This window comes from Macrobrachium rosenbergii, chromosome 55 (genome assembly GCF_040412425.1).
Source record: "Macrobrachium rosenbergii isolate ZJJX-2024 chromosome 55, ASM4041242v1, whole genome shotgun sequence".
Lineage (NCBI taxonomy): Eukaryota > Metazoa > Arthropoda > Malacostraca > Decapoda > Palaemonidae > Macrobrachium > Macrobrachium rosenbergii.
Window position 1 is genome coordinate 64371985 of NC_089795.1, and position 17500 is coordinate 64389484.

At 36.8% G+C, this 17500-nt stretch overlaps 2 protein-coding genes across 8 annotated transcripts in view; both read left to right on the plus strand.

Annotated features, from left to right (window-relative positions):
- Positions 1 to 17500, plus strand: part of LOC136835342 (potassium voltage-gated channel subfamily KQT member 1-like) — a 924117-nt gene that overhangs the window by 787251 nt on the left and 119366 nt on the right. The gene's annotated exons all lie outside the window — the stretch shown is intronic.
- Positions 4569 to 17500, plus strand: part of LOC136835464 (uncharacterized) — a 29217-nt gene continuing 16285 nt past the window's right edge. Inside the window, exon 1 of the mRNA XM_067099022.1 lies at positions 4569 to 5415. Within this exon, the coding sequence (XP_066955123.1) occupies positions 4703 to 5415 (713 nt within the window). The 5' untranslated portion in view covers positions 4569 to 4702. The remainder of the gene's footprint in view (positions 5416 to 17500) is intronic.

Below are 17500 nucleotides of genomic sequence, written 5' to 3' on the forward strand. Positions count from 1 at the left end.
GTGACACAAGTCATCACGGAAAGATGTGCATACAGAACACAATCATATTTAGTCCCCCATGAAAACAGAATTCATAATCCCTCGTCTCTTTCTCATGAATAATACAATAGCAAAGGAACAGGTCATTCAGGGGCGTTCCTAGACATTTTGGGGTCCGGGGACACAGTCCCATTTGGGCCCCCTCTAATGGGGTGGGAGGCAGCTTGGGGTTCAGGGGGGGCTGCAGCAAGCCCCCAGGAAATTTTTAAATATGAGCAATTGTAGGATCATTTTAAAAGCACTTGTAAATGCAAATTTCAGAAATTTTATTTCTTAAAACTAGGTGTACTTTGAATAACTGAAGATCCACTTAATCCAGTTAAACATAATGATAAATGGTAAAAATGAGTATAACAGTAATGTACTCTGATGTGCAGGGAGTTAAATGAATCAATATTGCAGAGAGGGACTCCATTATGTCAAGGGAGGTAGATCAGAGTGAAAGGAGTTAGAACAGAGTGAATGGAGGCAGAACCAAGTTTAGGGCGGTAGAACAGAGTGATAAGAAGTTAAAACAATGAAGGGAAAGTAGAACAGAGTGAGGGGAAGAAGAGAATGAAGGGAAGGTAGAACATAGAGAAAGGGAGGTAGAACAGAGTGAAGAGAGGTAGAACAAAGTGAAGGGAGGTAGAACAGAGTAAATGGAGGTAGAAGTTAGAACAGAGTGAAATGAGGTAGAATAGAGTGAAGAGAAGGTAGAACAGAATGAAAGGGTTCAAAGGGAGGTAGAACAGAATGAAGGGAGGTAGAACAGAGTAAATGGAGGTAGAAGTTAGAACAGAGTGAAATGAGGTAGAATAAAGTGAAGGGAAGGCAGAACAGAGTGATGGGAGGTGGAACATAGTGAAGCTGTGAAGGGAGGTAGAAAAGAGTGAAGGGAAGGCAGAATAGAGTGAAGGGAAGTGGAACAGCGTGAAGGGGAAGGTAGAACAGAGTAAAGTGAAGTTAGGGAGTTAATTTAATATTGCTGGAAGGGAGAAAAGGGAGAGGAAGGACCACAGACTGCTCCGAGATTATAAACAAAACAAAAGCATTGGTATTCTTGTTGATGTTAGTAAGTAGGGCCTACACTTAACACTTTTCAAGTTGCTCACTTGCTCCTACTGTCCTACAATTTTCGACGTGCCTTCCTGGCAGCAAACTCCTCTATTATATCACTCATATCAATTTTATCCAGCACTTCTGATTCCATTGACATTAATACTAAACTACTAAGCCTGTCTTCAGCTCATCGTGCTGCATAAATACAGTAGTTCTCCCACTAGCTTCAGCTTTAAAGGATCTTTCTAAGAAGCAATGGATGTTGTTAGTAAGTAAAATTCTGATTGCGGTTTGCAAGATTGGGAGCAAACACCTTTTCCATAACTACTGATTTTTTTTTTTTCAAAATAACCACTGGTAGCCTTGGTAGTTCTCTATTGAAAAACTTTACACGCGCATCTATTATATCTAATCACTGAACAGGGAGATCGGCTGGACATCGTCATAAAAGGAGGCAAAGTCTGCACTGTGTTTTTGAAGCGTTTTCTCGTCCATAGATTTTAAAAGTAACTCTGGTTGAAGAAGGAATCCATCGGCTCCCTGGGTTAAGCAGAAGGCCAGGTTCATTGAATCATTTGAATGTGTATTATCTGGGCAAATGGGGTCATTATGGGGGCCCTCAGAGGATCATTAGGACTCCTATAAGCAGTAATCAATTGCCTTAGATCGGCCCTGCCCTTACCCCAATCAACGTTACCCATCCTCCTCCGATCCATATGAGAAGGTCTATAATGGGCTCTACGATTGGAAGGGGGCCCCTGGAGAGAGAGCCCTATTTCTTTTACATAACATTTTTGTTACATTTTTTTCCACAAAAAGTGGAAGTGGGGCCCTTTAGTGGGCCCCAAACTCAGGTCCCAAATATAAATGGGGCCCTTGACCATTTGGGACCACTGGATTTAGCTTGTCCTGTCATAGCAGCAATGGTTAAATTTCGCATTTTGGCCCCCTCACTTTGGGACCCGGGGGGCGATTTTAAGCAGCCCCCCCCTCAGGAACGCCACTGAGGGCATTCATACCAATATATTAATGAAATCTGGACAATAAGGCATTATATGTATAATATTTCACGAGATATGAGATGTGTGTCCGAGCTACAAAACATTATTTTTCCAGTGGCATTAAGTATAATATCAAGCCATTTAAACTCATGATCATCTAACTCCAAGAGCTTACGTTACAACAAAGCAAAGATGTAAATACAGTATAATGAAGACCTTTTGCGTTGTTTTAAAGACAGTAACAAATCCATTCTACTCCAAGTTCGCAAAAAACTCCCTTTTCTCTTGTTGCACAATGTTCCAATAATACTGAAAGGGATAGTGGGGCTGTCTTCAATCTTTTCCTGGAGTGGGAGAGAGTTATACAAACCGCGCCATCAAAGCAAGTATCGCGCTGTATTCAACAGCGGTACTCGGTTGAAAGACCACATTGTTAGCACCTGTATATTAACATTGACTGTCATTCCTGCCAACCATACTCTCAGATACCGGTCCTACAAGTCACCCTGCACCTCTCACATCTACTCTTTACTGTTCTTTCTATTCCTGAACTTCATTTTAGGTCGCGTCGCAAATTTGTTGTAATGAATCTGTTTCATTATCTACCTTTGTTACCAAATTTGTTTTTCTTCTAGATTTGTGACAAAACCTTTTCAACGTTTACGTGAATAAAGGCATCGACTGAACCCATATTACTGATAACATCTCAGTCTTCCTGCGGCCATATCTACATCTCGTATCACCCACATTCCCAACGCACACCCCAACCCCAAAAAGAGAAGGAAAGAAAAAACATTATCAGTCCCCATTTACCTCTCTTCCTCTTCCACCATCAGAAAACCCATTAGTTGTCCCCGACCCAAAACCCTTTTTCAGTCGCATTGAGTCAGACCTCTTTACCGTTCTCTCCGGGCGTTTCTTTATCAATGTGGGGTTCTAATATAATGGGGGCAGTAGACTATTTTGTGTTCCTACACTCAACGACTTTTAATAACTTCATTATAGGATGATAACGATGACGAAGATGATGCAGACTGAAGCGATGCGACAGCATCACAATGTTGTTTAAATAAAGGGGGAGAAAATCCATTCCTTTCTTAATGACACCTTTTTAATTTTTTTTAAAACATTGCTTCACCTTTTTTTTACTCTATTAGTCATTATTGTTTTCCCAGAAGACCAAAACTTAATCAGATTAGTGATGACAATAATCGGAATATACGATTTAGGCCAAAGGCCAAGCGCTAGGACCTATGAGGTCATCCAGAGCTGAAAATAATATTGAAACAACTGTTAAGGGAGGGTGGAAAATAAGATGGAAAAGGGAGAGATTAAAAACGGAGGTATAGTAAAAGGAATGAAAGAGGCTGCAGCTAGGGGCCGAAGAGACGCTGCAAAAACCCTCAAGGAACCCTACAGTGCACCTCGTGAGGTGCACTGACGGCACAACCCCACAACAGGGGTGATGATAATAAAGTCGTGAGCATTAAGCCGATGAGGTATGACGTCTTTTGACAACCCATAGGTACATAACCAACGATTACTTGATCGTTCTCAAGATCTTTAATGTCCAAAACTATATTTAAGTATATTTTTAATATAAAGGCAAAACACACTGAATTGAGCAAATAAGTTAATCATTCGCATGATAAAAAAATCATATCAGAACATTGTTTATGTTAGCACACTGTTGTACAGTATGAACAGTTTGGATGGGTGTGTTTGAATATAAACGTTTACAGGATATGTCTACGTGATTTAGTATTGTTATATATATATATATATATATATATATGTGTGTGTGTGTGTGTGTGTGTCTGTGTGTGTCTGTGCGCGCGCACCTCATAATGATATCTGCTGACGGGCTTTCAGAGACAATTACAGTTCTTTAATCAATATAAAACCATTACTTTATGAATTCTTACATATAACTGAAAAAATAATAATAGTTCTTTAATGTTGTACCATTTTTCTTAAATGCAAAATAATTTCTTTACAGATTGGCATTGCCTCATATAAAAACACTATATTACCATGACTAGACTAAGATGACCTATAAGAATCACAACCAAAGCCTATGGTTAGAACAAATGTCGAAGGGGGTGCCAAGTCAACTCAGTGGTGCCGGCTGTGCGGCTCAGAAGAGGTCAAACACGATCTCACAGAGGAGGCCACAGAGAAGCCGCCGGGTCATTTTGAGAGGGGAGAGTCACCCCCCGACCATTTGATGCTAACTGACCCTCAGGGGACCTTAGAAGTCTCAGGTGATGTCAGGCACCTGATAGTAAGAGAAGAAGAAGAAGAAGAAGAAGAAGAAGAAGAAGAAGAAGAGAAGAAGAAGAAGAAGAAGAAGAAGACGACGGCCACTCGATACTCTTTTTGTGGAATGGAGCTTGGAAACAACGGATGAGTAACATCTATTTGGACTTTATATAAAATAAATAAAAATAAGTGCGATAAGTGATAACGAGAGACAGTGAAGCTAGATAGAAAGATAGAGCGAGAGAAGGAGAACGCGGGTGAGACGGTTGGAAAAGAGAAAGGTCAAAGGTAAATTTTAATAGAAACCATCCCTTGACCGGAGAGGTGAATAAAACAGGTGGAGTTTTCCATCGACGGCCATGCTGGGGGAAGGGGTACTGGATGGCCGGGTGGTGTCAGCACGACGGAGGTTCTTCGACAGGCAAGAAACAACAGAGAGCAACTTTTCAGGTTTTTCAAGCGTCTCTGGAGTTAACGAGGACATCATCCTCACCGTCACTCGTGCCCCTCTCTCGTACAGAACTGCGGGACGCAGGCGATCACTTGAGGGATCCCATGATCGCCTTTTAGAGACAGCTCTCAGATTCGATTCCGAAGTAGACCTTGAAGAGAAACGCGTTCTTGACTCTCATAACATTGACACCCCCACCTGGTTGCCCCTTCAGCCCAATCTGAATGCAGACAATGGCCTCTCCGACATTCCCTCGGATAACCCGAGAGGTCCTAATGTGGACGTGGAATCAGGGAGGAGTGGGGAAGGAGGAGGACGTTTTAGTCAAGCCCGTCGATACATGGGCCGCCGTATTGGAGGGGCCCACCACAAGAGACATCCTTCGCCAATCCGACGCCGTCCTAGAGATGAGGGTGGCAAGGAGTCCCCTCCCATCACCGTCAACGTTTCCTCCTCAACGTCCTATCCAGAAAACTTCTACCCGATATTCCTGCCGATGGACCAGGCCTTCAAGGCCAAATATGTTTTCACTAGCAAGAAAGGAAAAACTTGGAAAGAGAAAACTTACCTTTTCTTAGAGCACCCCTGTGGCTGGTACTGCTTCTTCTACCACTTCTTTGTGTAAGTACGAATGCTAAAAATGTATATCTAGTTCGATATTAATTGTTAATCTTTATCTACAAACGTTCTTTAAAAATTTCCTCTCCAGATACAATTGTAGGTTGCATTTTATATCAAAATGACTTTACATTTCTAATAGCAACTATCACTCTTAGAAGTAATTATGTACGAGTAAACTACAATTCAATAATCTTCAAATGGTCTGTAGTCGTTGTTCCAACAGGGCTGTTTCTTTTTTTTACAACCCTAGCGAAGGTGCGAGGCTCCATTTTTAAGAAGTCAGCTCTCTAGGACAGCATTAGTTATTTATTTGAAACGCGTCTTAACAAGAAGGGATAAATTTTCCTGACAAAGTATACATACACACACATGCACACTTACACATTCACACACACAATATATATATATATATACATACATACATACATATATATATATATATATATATATATATATATATATATATATATATATAGATAGATAGATAGATATTCACGATCTATCGCTAAAACTTACGATATTTTATGTTGTCGTAGAGCTGGAGGAAGGAATGAAACATGAAGTTGACCAAGCGCTTTTGTGTCATTTTCACACTTGACCCTGAGGTGGTGTGGAAATAACATGAAAGCGCTTAGTCAACTCTTTCATTCATTCCAACTCTACGAAAAAAAAAAAAAAAAAATATATATATATATATATATATATATATATATATATATATATATATATATATATATATATATATATATATACATACTAACATGTGTGTGCGTGTATGTATGTACATAAGTTATCTTAGTTTAACCACCAGACAACTGAGTTGGTTAACAGCTCTCCTAGGGCTGGCCTGAAGGATTAGATTTATTTTACGTGGCTAAGAACCAACTGGTTACCTAGCAACGGGGCCTACTGCTTATTGTGGAATCCGAACCACATTATGACGAGAAATGAATTTCTATCACCAGAAATAAGTTCCTCTTATTCTTCACTGGCCGGTCGGAGAGTCGAACGCTGGGCCAACAGCGTGCTAGCCGAGAGCTCTACCCACCCCTCCAATGAAAAACTATGTATGTTTATAAGTATGTACAGTATGTATGTGTATATATATATGTGTGTATACATATTTATATACATACATACATACATACATACACACACACACTCACACTTTCCATCCGTGTCGTGTTATCCGGAAGTGGACTACTGAAAAGGTACGGAATCTTTCAATAACGAAACCCATCCGGCTCAAAATATAGTTTCATTCCATTCTTAGCTTCTATTTTTAGCAAGATGTCATTCATATTAAGTTCCTTCTACCATGTCCTCATCACCTCAGTCAGCCAAAAAGTAATATTATTAAGATATAGTGAATTTAATAAAGTGGAAGGACTTCCTAGGCTAGGTAATCTTATGATGACTTTCTATTATAGCCTCACAATGGGACACAAGTTTGGATTCTCGTATATTACCTTATGAATGTTCCAAAAGACGATTTTCGCTAGCTACAAGAGAATGTATTTTTATTTTTCTTTATTACAAATAACATATTTTAAACTGGATAGAGCAATCAAAATATTACTTTGTTAAATTGCTCAAAACAATAGTTTGCAAATAAAAATCAAGAATTTTCTAATGAAAATAAAGTGAGGCAGTTTTAGCGACAAAACAAACTTTAAAAAATTCAGACTAACAAAATGCCAGAGAACCTAACAAATAATCCACGAAACATGCTTTTGGTTATGGGTCATCGGACTTCCCTTGTCCCGCTTATTCCTATTAACACATGCGGTCACTTTTGATCTTTTGTGTCGGTATGACTAATACACCTTGACAATCTACACTCGTACACTTTATAATTCCTGTGCATATAATGTCTTAGTTCAATTACACACTGAAACAGAGAAAATTAATATAATCCGTAAACTAATAGGGATACGGAAAATAAGCATATAAATAATGACCATACATACAACAATCAATACATATATATATATATATATATATATATATATATATATATATATATATATATATATCTATCAAAATAATATATAAAAACACTATTTAAAATTGAAACCATATACAAGGCATGTCATACAGTGGGGCGGGTTGGTTTTCAGATAGCTGTTACAAAGAAAGATTTCCCCTAAAGGGATAGTTCATTAAAGTCTAATAGCTGACCCAGAAACGCGACCCAGATCCATCAAAGCAGACTGAATCAAAAACCACTAGGGAATTTGGTCAATCTCCTCCTTCTTATTTTAACTACTGACTTGTTTTTATATATACCATTGGACCTGTCCATATTCCCAGTGAACATAGGGGGTGAAATATATGGTTTCAACGTTTAAATAATTCCAGACAATTCGTATTACAGGAAAAAACATCATAAAATACATCAGCAAAACATTTCCCCTAAAGGATAGTTCTAAAGATCTACCCCTACCACACTAAAACTTTAATTATTTTAACTACTGACTTGTGGATGACCCCTGTGCAGAAAAATTCCAGACAATTCGTGTCATAAACATCATAAAATACATCAGCAGTACGCCAAACCCCGTACACACACAGAGCTATTTACCTCGGTTTTATACGAACTCTCTCGCCTCTTAGATGGTGATTTCCTTCTTTCCAATATATCTTCTACTACCTACCCATCACTTTCTAGGTCTTCTCGCTCTTCATCCATATTGTAGAGTTGGCTCAACAATCCGTTCATATAATTGGACCTCGGCTTCTATTTACTCTTCAAATCTCTCTCCAGGTTTGCACACACAATGCTACTTTTTTTCAACGATTCTGTCACTCGCCTCTTCGCTAATTTTACTATTATCTCTCAACTAACCGTCATCTATCATCCATTTTATCTGTGCCAATACACCTTTAAGAGTCAGCCACTTCAAATCTTCCGCCATCTATATTTAAATTAATGTTCCATCTTCCTGGTTTCAGTTTTCTCTCACATACTTTGTTGCAATCACTCTCAGCATCTCCTTTGCATACATCTTCACATTCTTTCACTTATTTCAGCAGTTTCTCTTCTCTGTTCCCATTCAGCAGTGTAAGGTCTGCAAATATCTGCCACTTCACACGTTTCTTTTACCTCAAATTTGCACATACTTATTTCCATTCATGACGGTATTTAGCTGCTGAGGAGTTACAACAAAGCCCTTTTTGAACCCACTTCTACACAAAACCAGCACCTTTGTGTGTGTATATATGATGTGTGTACATATGATGCTTCTACCATAGAAATCATTTAATCACTCTCTCTCTCTATATATATATATATATATATATATATATATATATATATATATATATATATATATATATATATATATATATATATCAACTATATGTATAATATATAAATATTTCTGCAAAGATAAAACTAAGACCATAAAAGATACGAGAAGCACAAAAACAGATAGATGATTGGGTAGACAGACAGAGGAGTTTTGTGGTCCAAAGCAAGATTCGGTACTTGTAATTTGCTTTGACGGTCGCAATCTTTTTCTGTTCTTTTCAAGGAGTGATATTTTGACCATTAATAATAAACTAAGTCTCTTATCTCTAAACATTTCTCTTTCTCTTACCCTGACATACGCACACTCACAACGGAAACTCATTCAAATGTCGTCACGTCAATCTTAGCTGTCACCGGGGAATGTGGAGCTAAATGTTAAAACACCGGTAGACCTACCCGACATTCTGCAACCTTCGACATTCTTCCCCCAGCAAACATTATTCACAAGATATGAAGGTGAAAGGTATACTACCCTTAAATTACCAGTATCAAAGTTGGTGTGAAGTCTGAAGCTTGTGTATCGAAGTATCCTTTTGCTCTACACCACAATTGACACCATGACTATTTATCGAGCAAATTTGAGACTATGCGTTGTGGAAAAAATGGAATCATAAAAGAAAATCGCTACAAACATAACATCCATGTAAATCAGCCAACTTCATGTTAGGAATATGTGAAATCTTCTGAAGTATAAACATATAGCTGGACCGGATCAGTATTCTATGTACAGCAGTTTTGGTTAATCGCTCTCTTACGTTATGAACCGCTTTCCATGGATCTTACTATTTCCTGATACTGAGAAGATGACCTCCGTTTCTGGTTTTTCAAAATACTAACACATCCTGTCTAAAAAATGGGGTTTGTTCGTAATGTTCCGCTTAGTCTGCAATTTAGCATCCTCCTTGAGTCGCTATCACGAACCCAAGTGTTGATTTTCTTTTTGATATGATTTAGATCACAGTCGGAATATTTCATATTTTTGTCATATCTACTTAGCTACATTTCAGCCTGGAGCTTCGGCTATCCACTTAAGAACCTTGCACTAATAGCTTGGCAGAACGAAGGCATCCAAATTCTGCTGAAATGTCATGAAGGAAAACATGCCAATAACAGAGGCCTTTCATCAGCTTTTCCACAAAACAGTGGAACAATCTCCAAACCACCTTTGATTCATTTAACATTTCTTTCCAAAGCTCGCAAGCTCCAGTACTACTGCGAATCACAATGCGTCACTGTCTTCTATGGAAACTTACTATAAAGTTCATGGAGATTATATTTTTTCCTCTTCAGTGTTTGCATATTCATCAAAATATAATAATAATAATGATATAATAATAATAATAAACAGTACTTGCCTTTACAAATTAGACTGTGAATAGTATAGGGAAGTTAAATTTTAAAAATACACATCTATCAATGAATGCTTACATATCCTTTCGACACTTAGAAACTAAATTTTTACCCACAACTTCAAACGCTACAACCACAACATTTGCATAGAGCTTTTTGTTATCTTCATATGCAAAACTAGTTTCTTCTTATCTCCTTTACACAGCTACAGATCATTACTGGTTTGAACAACGTTTCCTTATCAAGATATTTGTCCTGAGAAACCTACCTCACATTTCTAAAATGAACAGGGAGCCATGTAGCACACCTAATTATTTTGGTACAACACTCGACCAAGACACATGAATGGTAGATGAAAATATGACCCAACGTTTTCATCTTGCACATAAGGACTGTCGATAAATACATATAGTTCACAAAACACCTTAACAGGTCCAATGTTATAAAAATGTTACAAGGAATATGTGAAATCCAGAGATTTCACGGAATCCCTAGGGTATATGTGAAATGATCAATTCGCTAAGGAACATTTGATCCCCAAGGGCTAGTACTGAACACGGTGAAACATTGATTCATCTACACTGTTTCGCCATGTTTAGTACTACCCCTTAGAGATCATATGTATTTCGCCATGTTTAGTACTAGCCCCTTGGGGATCAAATGCACTTAGGGACATTTGATCCCCCAGGGGCTGGTATTAAAAACAGCGAAACACATTTGACCCCCAAGGGGCTAGTACTAAACATGGCGAATCAGTGTAGAAGAATCACTGTTTCGCCGTGTTAAGTACTATCCCTTGGGGATCAAATGTTCCTAAGCGAATTGGTCATTTCACATATCCCCCTATGGATTTTGTGAAATCCCTGATTTCTCACGTTCCCTGTAACATATACACACACATATATAATATATATACTGTATATATACACACATAATATACAGTACATATATATATATGTGTATGTGTTTATTAATTTTGACAAACACACGAGTCCACAGGTCATCCTGCATTCTTTGGAATAACTCCCTGTGTTCCTTTGTTTAGCTCCCTAATCTAATTTCCATAAGCAGAAGCCTTCACTCATAATCCTTTGCCTTTTTTCGTGATGTGAAAAGACTATTCGTTTTCTTGAGACGCCTTGGAAGCGACGGACATCTTTAAGACTCATATCAATCTTTGAAGAGATGCCATCACCACCCTTGCTATGCCCAAAAGATGCTGGAAACGTCAAGGCCAAGGCCTGTCAGGGAAACCACAAAATTTCAGCGTTGTCATTCAGGGCTGGGAACCTGGTATTGTCCAAGCCTGACATCGAGGTCCAATCCAAAGATCTTGTTTCTCCAACGACATGGTTGGAGAACGCCAAATATAATATATATTCAAGCCACTGATGAATTCTTAATTTTTACTGCTATGATGTTGCAGCCTTGCAAGATCATCGTAAGAGTGAAAGATCAGGCTGCGACAGTCATGCTACACATAAATCTCTCCTGGAGGTGAACAAAGATGAACTTGATCTCTCCTGACATAATGCTCCCTAACCAAATCCATTGCATTCATTAACAAGAATGCAAAGTGTCTGTCTCGCTTTATTTCCATTTTTGTTCTGTATATAACTGTAAAAATTAAATGTCTTTTTTTTTAGAAAACATGAAATTTTAACCTTATGATAATTTCCGTACATTTCTTTTCTCAAACATAAATCTAAATTCTCCAAGTTTCTTGATAAAAGATGTCCATTTATTCATCTTATATAAAAGATAGGGTATCAGCATCCAGTCCTCAGTAATCAACAGTAAGTTCTGATAAGAAAGTGCGCGGTAAAACTCAGAGTCTGTTTCACGTTTGTTTATTCCTCTGAAGGTGTGAAATCCTTATTTTGTTTGATGGCTATAGCACTTTGACGGTTTTTTTTTAAATAAAGGAAGACATGTTAAAGTGTCTATGTGATTTTGTTATGAGGTTCCAAGTTGGTGATAGTTTCACCGCGTAAACGCAAAAGGGTTCACATAAATAAGGTACTCACGTACACAAATAGAACGGATTAATCAAGTCAATCTAAAAAAAACTTGCGCCGGGCAGAGGCTCCTGTTAGGCAATCAACAGAGGATCGTTATGATGCCAGAGGTTAAAATGATAATCAGGCAATCAACAGAGGATCGTTATGATGCCAGAGGTTGAAATGATAATCAGGCAATCAACAGAGGATCATTATGATGCCAGAGGTTAACATGATAATCAGGCAATCAACAGAGGATCGTTATGATGCCAGAGGTTAAAATGATAATCAAAGACATAAAGGGTATGGGCAAAAATTCCTAGTATCGGTGAGGAGGGGGAAAGGCAAATAGTTATACACAAATAGAAGCAAAATGTGATCAGTGTACGTTAATAAGTTGAGATTTTCATCTGCAATTACTGAATGAATGTATTCTATGCATATTACCAACGCAATGTGAAATGTTGCCAAGAAGTATCACCAGCAAGTACATTTAGCATGAAATGAATGTTAATCTGGTTTCTCGCTAGAAGGATGGAAAATAAGACATCGATAGAAATTCATCAAGTATCGTCACTTCGAGTGAAATCTAGACATCACAAGTGTTGTGCCTCATTGAAAGAAGAGGCAAATACTTTTCTCCATTCTACGGAATAGATTACCTCTCATTAGAATATAATTCCATAACTATTACTAATACAGTAAAATGTTAGTAGGTATTACATTAGGGCTCAATAAATTCAAATTTTAGAAGTGATTATAATTTTTGAAGTGTTATCTGTTATGTCAAATTGTCCAAACAGTAAACTTTATTATAATTTTTGAAGTGTTATCTGTTATTGCAAATTGCCAAAACAGCAAACTAAGTCTCATTCTCTGATTAAAATGCCCAAATAGAAATGGATATTATGTCAATAACAAAATTTAACGTTCATTCACAAACCGTAACTATATTATGTTATCTTTTCTTTTCAATAAGCATGTGCAAAATAAGCACCAACATCAAAAGTTGCCCATATCGAAATTATACCAGAGGAATCCTGAATATCCGTTTTTCATATTACCAAAAAAAATAAAAATAAATAAATAAATAAAAAAAAAAAATCGATAATCGAAAAATAAAAAATCCCACAGAATTTCTTCGAATGTGAATCACTGGACAGGAAATTGTATTCCCTATGATGAAGAAACAGATAACGCGAAACAGTCGCTATCAAGCGTAATCTAATCTTCAGTTCCGTAGATTGAGAACATCGCATGAATTACATCTTGTTTACTGCACAAAAAGGGACAAAAACAAACTAGAATCTCAGATGAAAATGAAGAGAGAGAGAGAAAAGAGATAACTGTATAGTAAAATATGGAAAATATATTTAGAATTGGTGATGATGAAGAATAACGTAAGGACAAAAGAAAACAGGAGCGTTAAGATCTTGCGCCGCAAACCTCCACTAAGCAGAGCAAACCACCCTAGCTCCAAAAGTTCACTTACCTAAACCTAGATCTCTCCCAAATCTAATTCATTAAGAACTAGTCAGTCACGATGCTCACATTTTGTAAATATGTCTCAGAAATCCACACAGCATTACCCTATTTCTGCAAACAAACAAACATATCTGGAGACATGACGTACATGTACAAACGGCGGAGACAAAAGATGAATATACTTCTCATCTAGGAGAACCCTTAAACTAGACGTCAAAGTGAAAAAGATGCTATTGATCCAGTTTCTGACGCCCAAAATATTTCTAACCGAAAAGTGGTATTATCGCCGTCCAATGTTCTACAAAATGGGAGAGAGAGAGAGAGAGAGAGAGAGAGAGAGAGAGAGAGAGAGAGAGAGAGTGTGTGTGTGTGAAAGGGAGGCAACCCTGAGTCCTCGCACTGCCGTCTTCTTTCCCCTAGTTTCTATGACATCCCTTAAGGGACGCGTGTATACAGGATCACACGTCCACGAATCATACTAATCTATCTGAAACTAAAGAAAGGTCGCTTGGAGGATTTCCACGGTCACGTTGCAATGAAAAGGTATTCGTTATGAAAAGATTATATAAATAATATTTACTGCTCGACACATCCAAGGTATTATACATTACGAAAACATAGATTGCCTAAACATATATGTACTGTACACAAAATAGATGTGTAACACTTATACAAAGGGTTACATGCATACATTCTAATATCTCCAAACACATTGGTTTTTTCCCATACCCAGCTGGTAACAAACAAATGACTGTGCAAGGCCACACGGAAGGAATTGCAATGATCATATCTAAAATACTCTACTTCTTCAAGCCAACTGAATATACATAATTTACCAAACAATACAAGCTTTTAGAAGAGTATAAACCTTTCGAAAGAATTTAACTTCTGCCAAGGAAGGTGGGTTTTTCATTAGGCTTGTTTGTCTTTTTGTTACTAGGATTTAGTAGGATTAAGCAAAAGACTTTGTATGAATTTTATGATGATTTTACGAAAAGAAGGCTTAGAGACTAGCAAAACGTGATTAAATTTTGTAAGTAATATGAAAGTAACGTCTGATAATGGGGAGCCTTCTGGGAATGGATTGCTTATGTTACCGGAAGTCTTCAGTATCTACACGCTCTCTTTTTTTTTTTTTTTGTCAGCAAGTGTTTTATTACAACACTTCGACACATTACGTACATTAACATAAAATCATATTATCACAGGAACATTTCAGTACAACAATACAGACTCTATATCAACTGTTAAACCGAACTTTAAAACAACATCACAGACTTTATATTTGCACACAAATGAGTGCATTGTCAATTTCTTTCACTGGTTTCTTTTAAATATTTAAAAGAAATCTTATCACGTATTATAAGTATGCTCAGACTCATTTCATAATCTCTCTTCAGAATAATGCATGACATTAAGAAAGTTACCTATATCTTTGCTTTTCCTTTAATAATATTTTCGATTTTCTTGTCGTCGAGGAATCTGCAGATGAAATTCTAAAGCATAGTATCTCATCCACTTGTAGTGAGCCTGGTTTCTGTGAGAATACTCTTGCTTAGTTCTATCAGAAGGGCAGATATTCTGTCTAGGTTTTAGAAAATATTAATAACCACTCACACACAATTTCTGATTTTTTTCTGAAATTGTTTCTTCTGCAATTTCACGAATATTCCAAACAAATACTCATTTATAAGCAGTCATCAGAGAGAGAACACGACGTAAGAAGGAGACCGACACAAGCAAATAAATTACACCTTGACAAAACCAAAATATAAAAATATTAAACATAAATTTTTAACAAATTAAACTGGAAACATTAAATCAAAAGAAGTAATAAAGAACTCTTGGTTTCGACTACAACACCATCAAGTCCGTAACTCAATAACACAATGCTATCAGTCAAAACCAATTTCTACGGCAAGACTTCAACGCTAGGGCGAGTGGCGCCCAACCCAATTTATTTCTTTTCCAGAGGGACACTATGATGTAATTCACCTTTTCCTCAGGGATGATCATACGGATTCTATCATTATTACTATTAGTATCATTAATATTATTCTTTAAAGAGAAAAATATTTTAAATACACATATTTCTATACACACGCACATACATAAAGACGTATGCGGACACATACCACCAATGTATGCGGACGCATACCACCAAAGATAAGACTGCAAGTGGTATGCAGAATGTTATATGAGAAATCCAAGTGTGCCTCTTCTGACATATGTAATGACTTACGTGCCTGGTAGTTAGTTGATTATAGTGGCCCAAAACAATGGAAATACGAATAGCTCTCGTAACCTCTTCTAATTCACTTATATGAAAATCAAAGATATATAACGTTCATGCCAATCACCGGAAAAAGGCGTATTGGCTCATTGTGATGTGTGTATGTATGTATGTATGTATGTATGTATACACACACACACACACATATACATATATATATATATATATATATATATATATATATATAATATATATATATATATATATATATATATATATATATATATATATATATATATATCTTATATCAAATACATTCCACGTTGGCGTCCATAAACAATTTAAGACAATTACCTACCATGCTTCACCTATTTTAGGACTCGACTACTTTGCATTCTACCATCATCCCGCCCGTTTACCCCTAAATACTAACATGAAGCAACCACTCACACTCATCCACAAACCATATTAATATTCCATGGCCTATCTTCCAGACGTCTACTGACCAACATAACCTCATATATATATATATATATATATATATATATATATATATATATATATATATATATATATATATATATATATATATATATATATATATAGGCCGTTCTCTTAAATTTGTACTGAAAAAAAGTACTCTCCAGGTCACTTTTTGCCATATTTACTTGTGTGGTCAGTGGTTAATGTAAACTAAACTCTGGCACGTCAGATGCAGGTTAAAATCCTGCCACGAGGCGCCACTATTCATTTCTTTCATCAGTTGGATCTTAAGCTTCATAGTGACCAGCATTCTAAAAAGTGTGAAAAATCGAGAAGTTTGGAGATCAATGTACATATTACAAATACATAAGTATTTATGTTCACCTTATGTTTTCCTCTTCGGAAGAGTTGAGCCAAATGGGCATAGCCTTCCGGTTTTTCAGAAAGTCTTTTCGGGTGAGGTTGCTAGCCCTACAACACTTTCCTTTAGACTGGTGGGCGTTAGGCAAGAACTATCAAGGACCTATGATGTGAGCTGAGCACTTCAACACTCAGCAAGGTTCGGTCCTCTTAGGCCGACTTCACCTTCAGATATATATACAGTATATGTATTATATATACATAATATATACATATATATACACACATATACAGTACATATACATGCATATATAGTCATAATTAGCCACACCAGGTATCATGGTGCAGATGAATTGATATCGATTCGAAGTATAACCTGAATTTGACAGGCAATTGTACAGCACAGTCGATATCAAATTATACCTCACTTGATGACTCAGTGGTCAAAATTCTCTGTGTACCGTTGTTCTGAATCAGGCAGCTGATCGAATTCCAGTGGTAACGAAACACTTGTCAATTATAATTCCCTTTGGGTGTGAGTTATTCCCGATGTATAGTGAACTGAGTATTAAACGATATTTGTGGCTTAACGTTTGTGGATATAAAAAACATGTCATGGTGTATATGACAAAAATCATATATACATATATATATGTATGTATGTATGTATATATATATATATGTATATATATATATATATATATATATATATATATATATATATATATATATACACACATATATACTGACGAATGGAGGCAGGCAAAACGTAACTGATTTAGCTCAAAAAACAAACAAAACGCTATTGACCTAATTAAAACGAAAAAACAGAAGGCACAAGAAAATATAATTAACGCACAC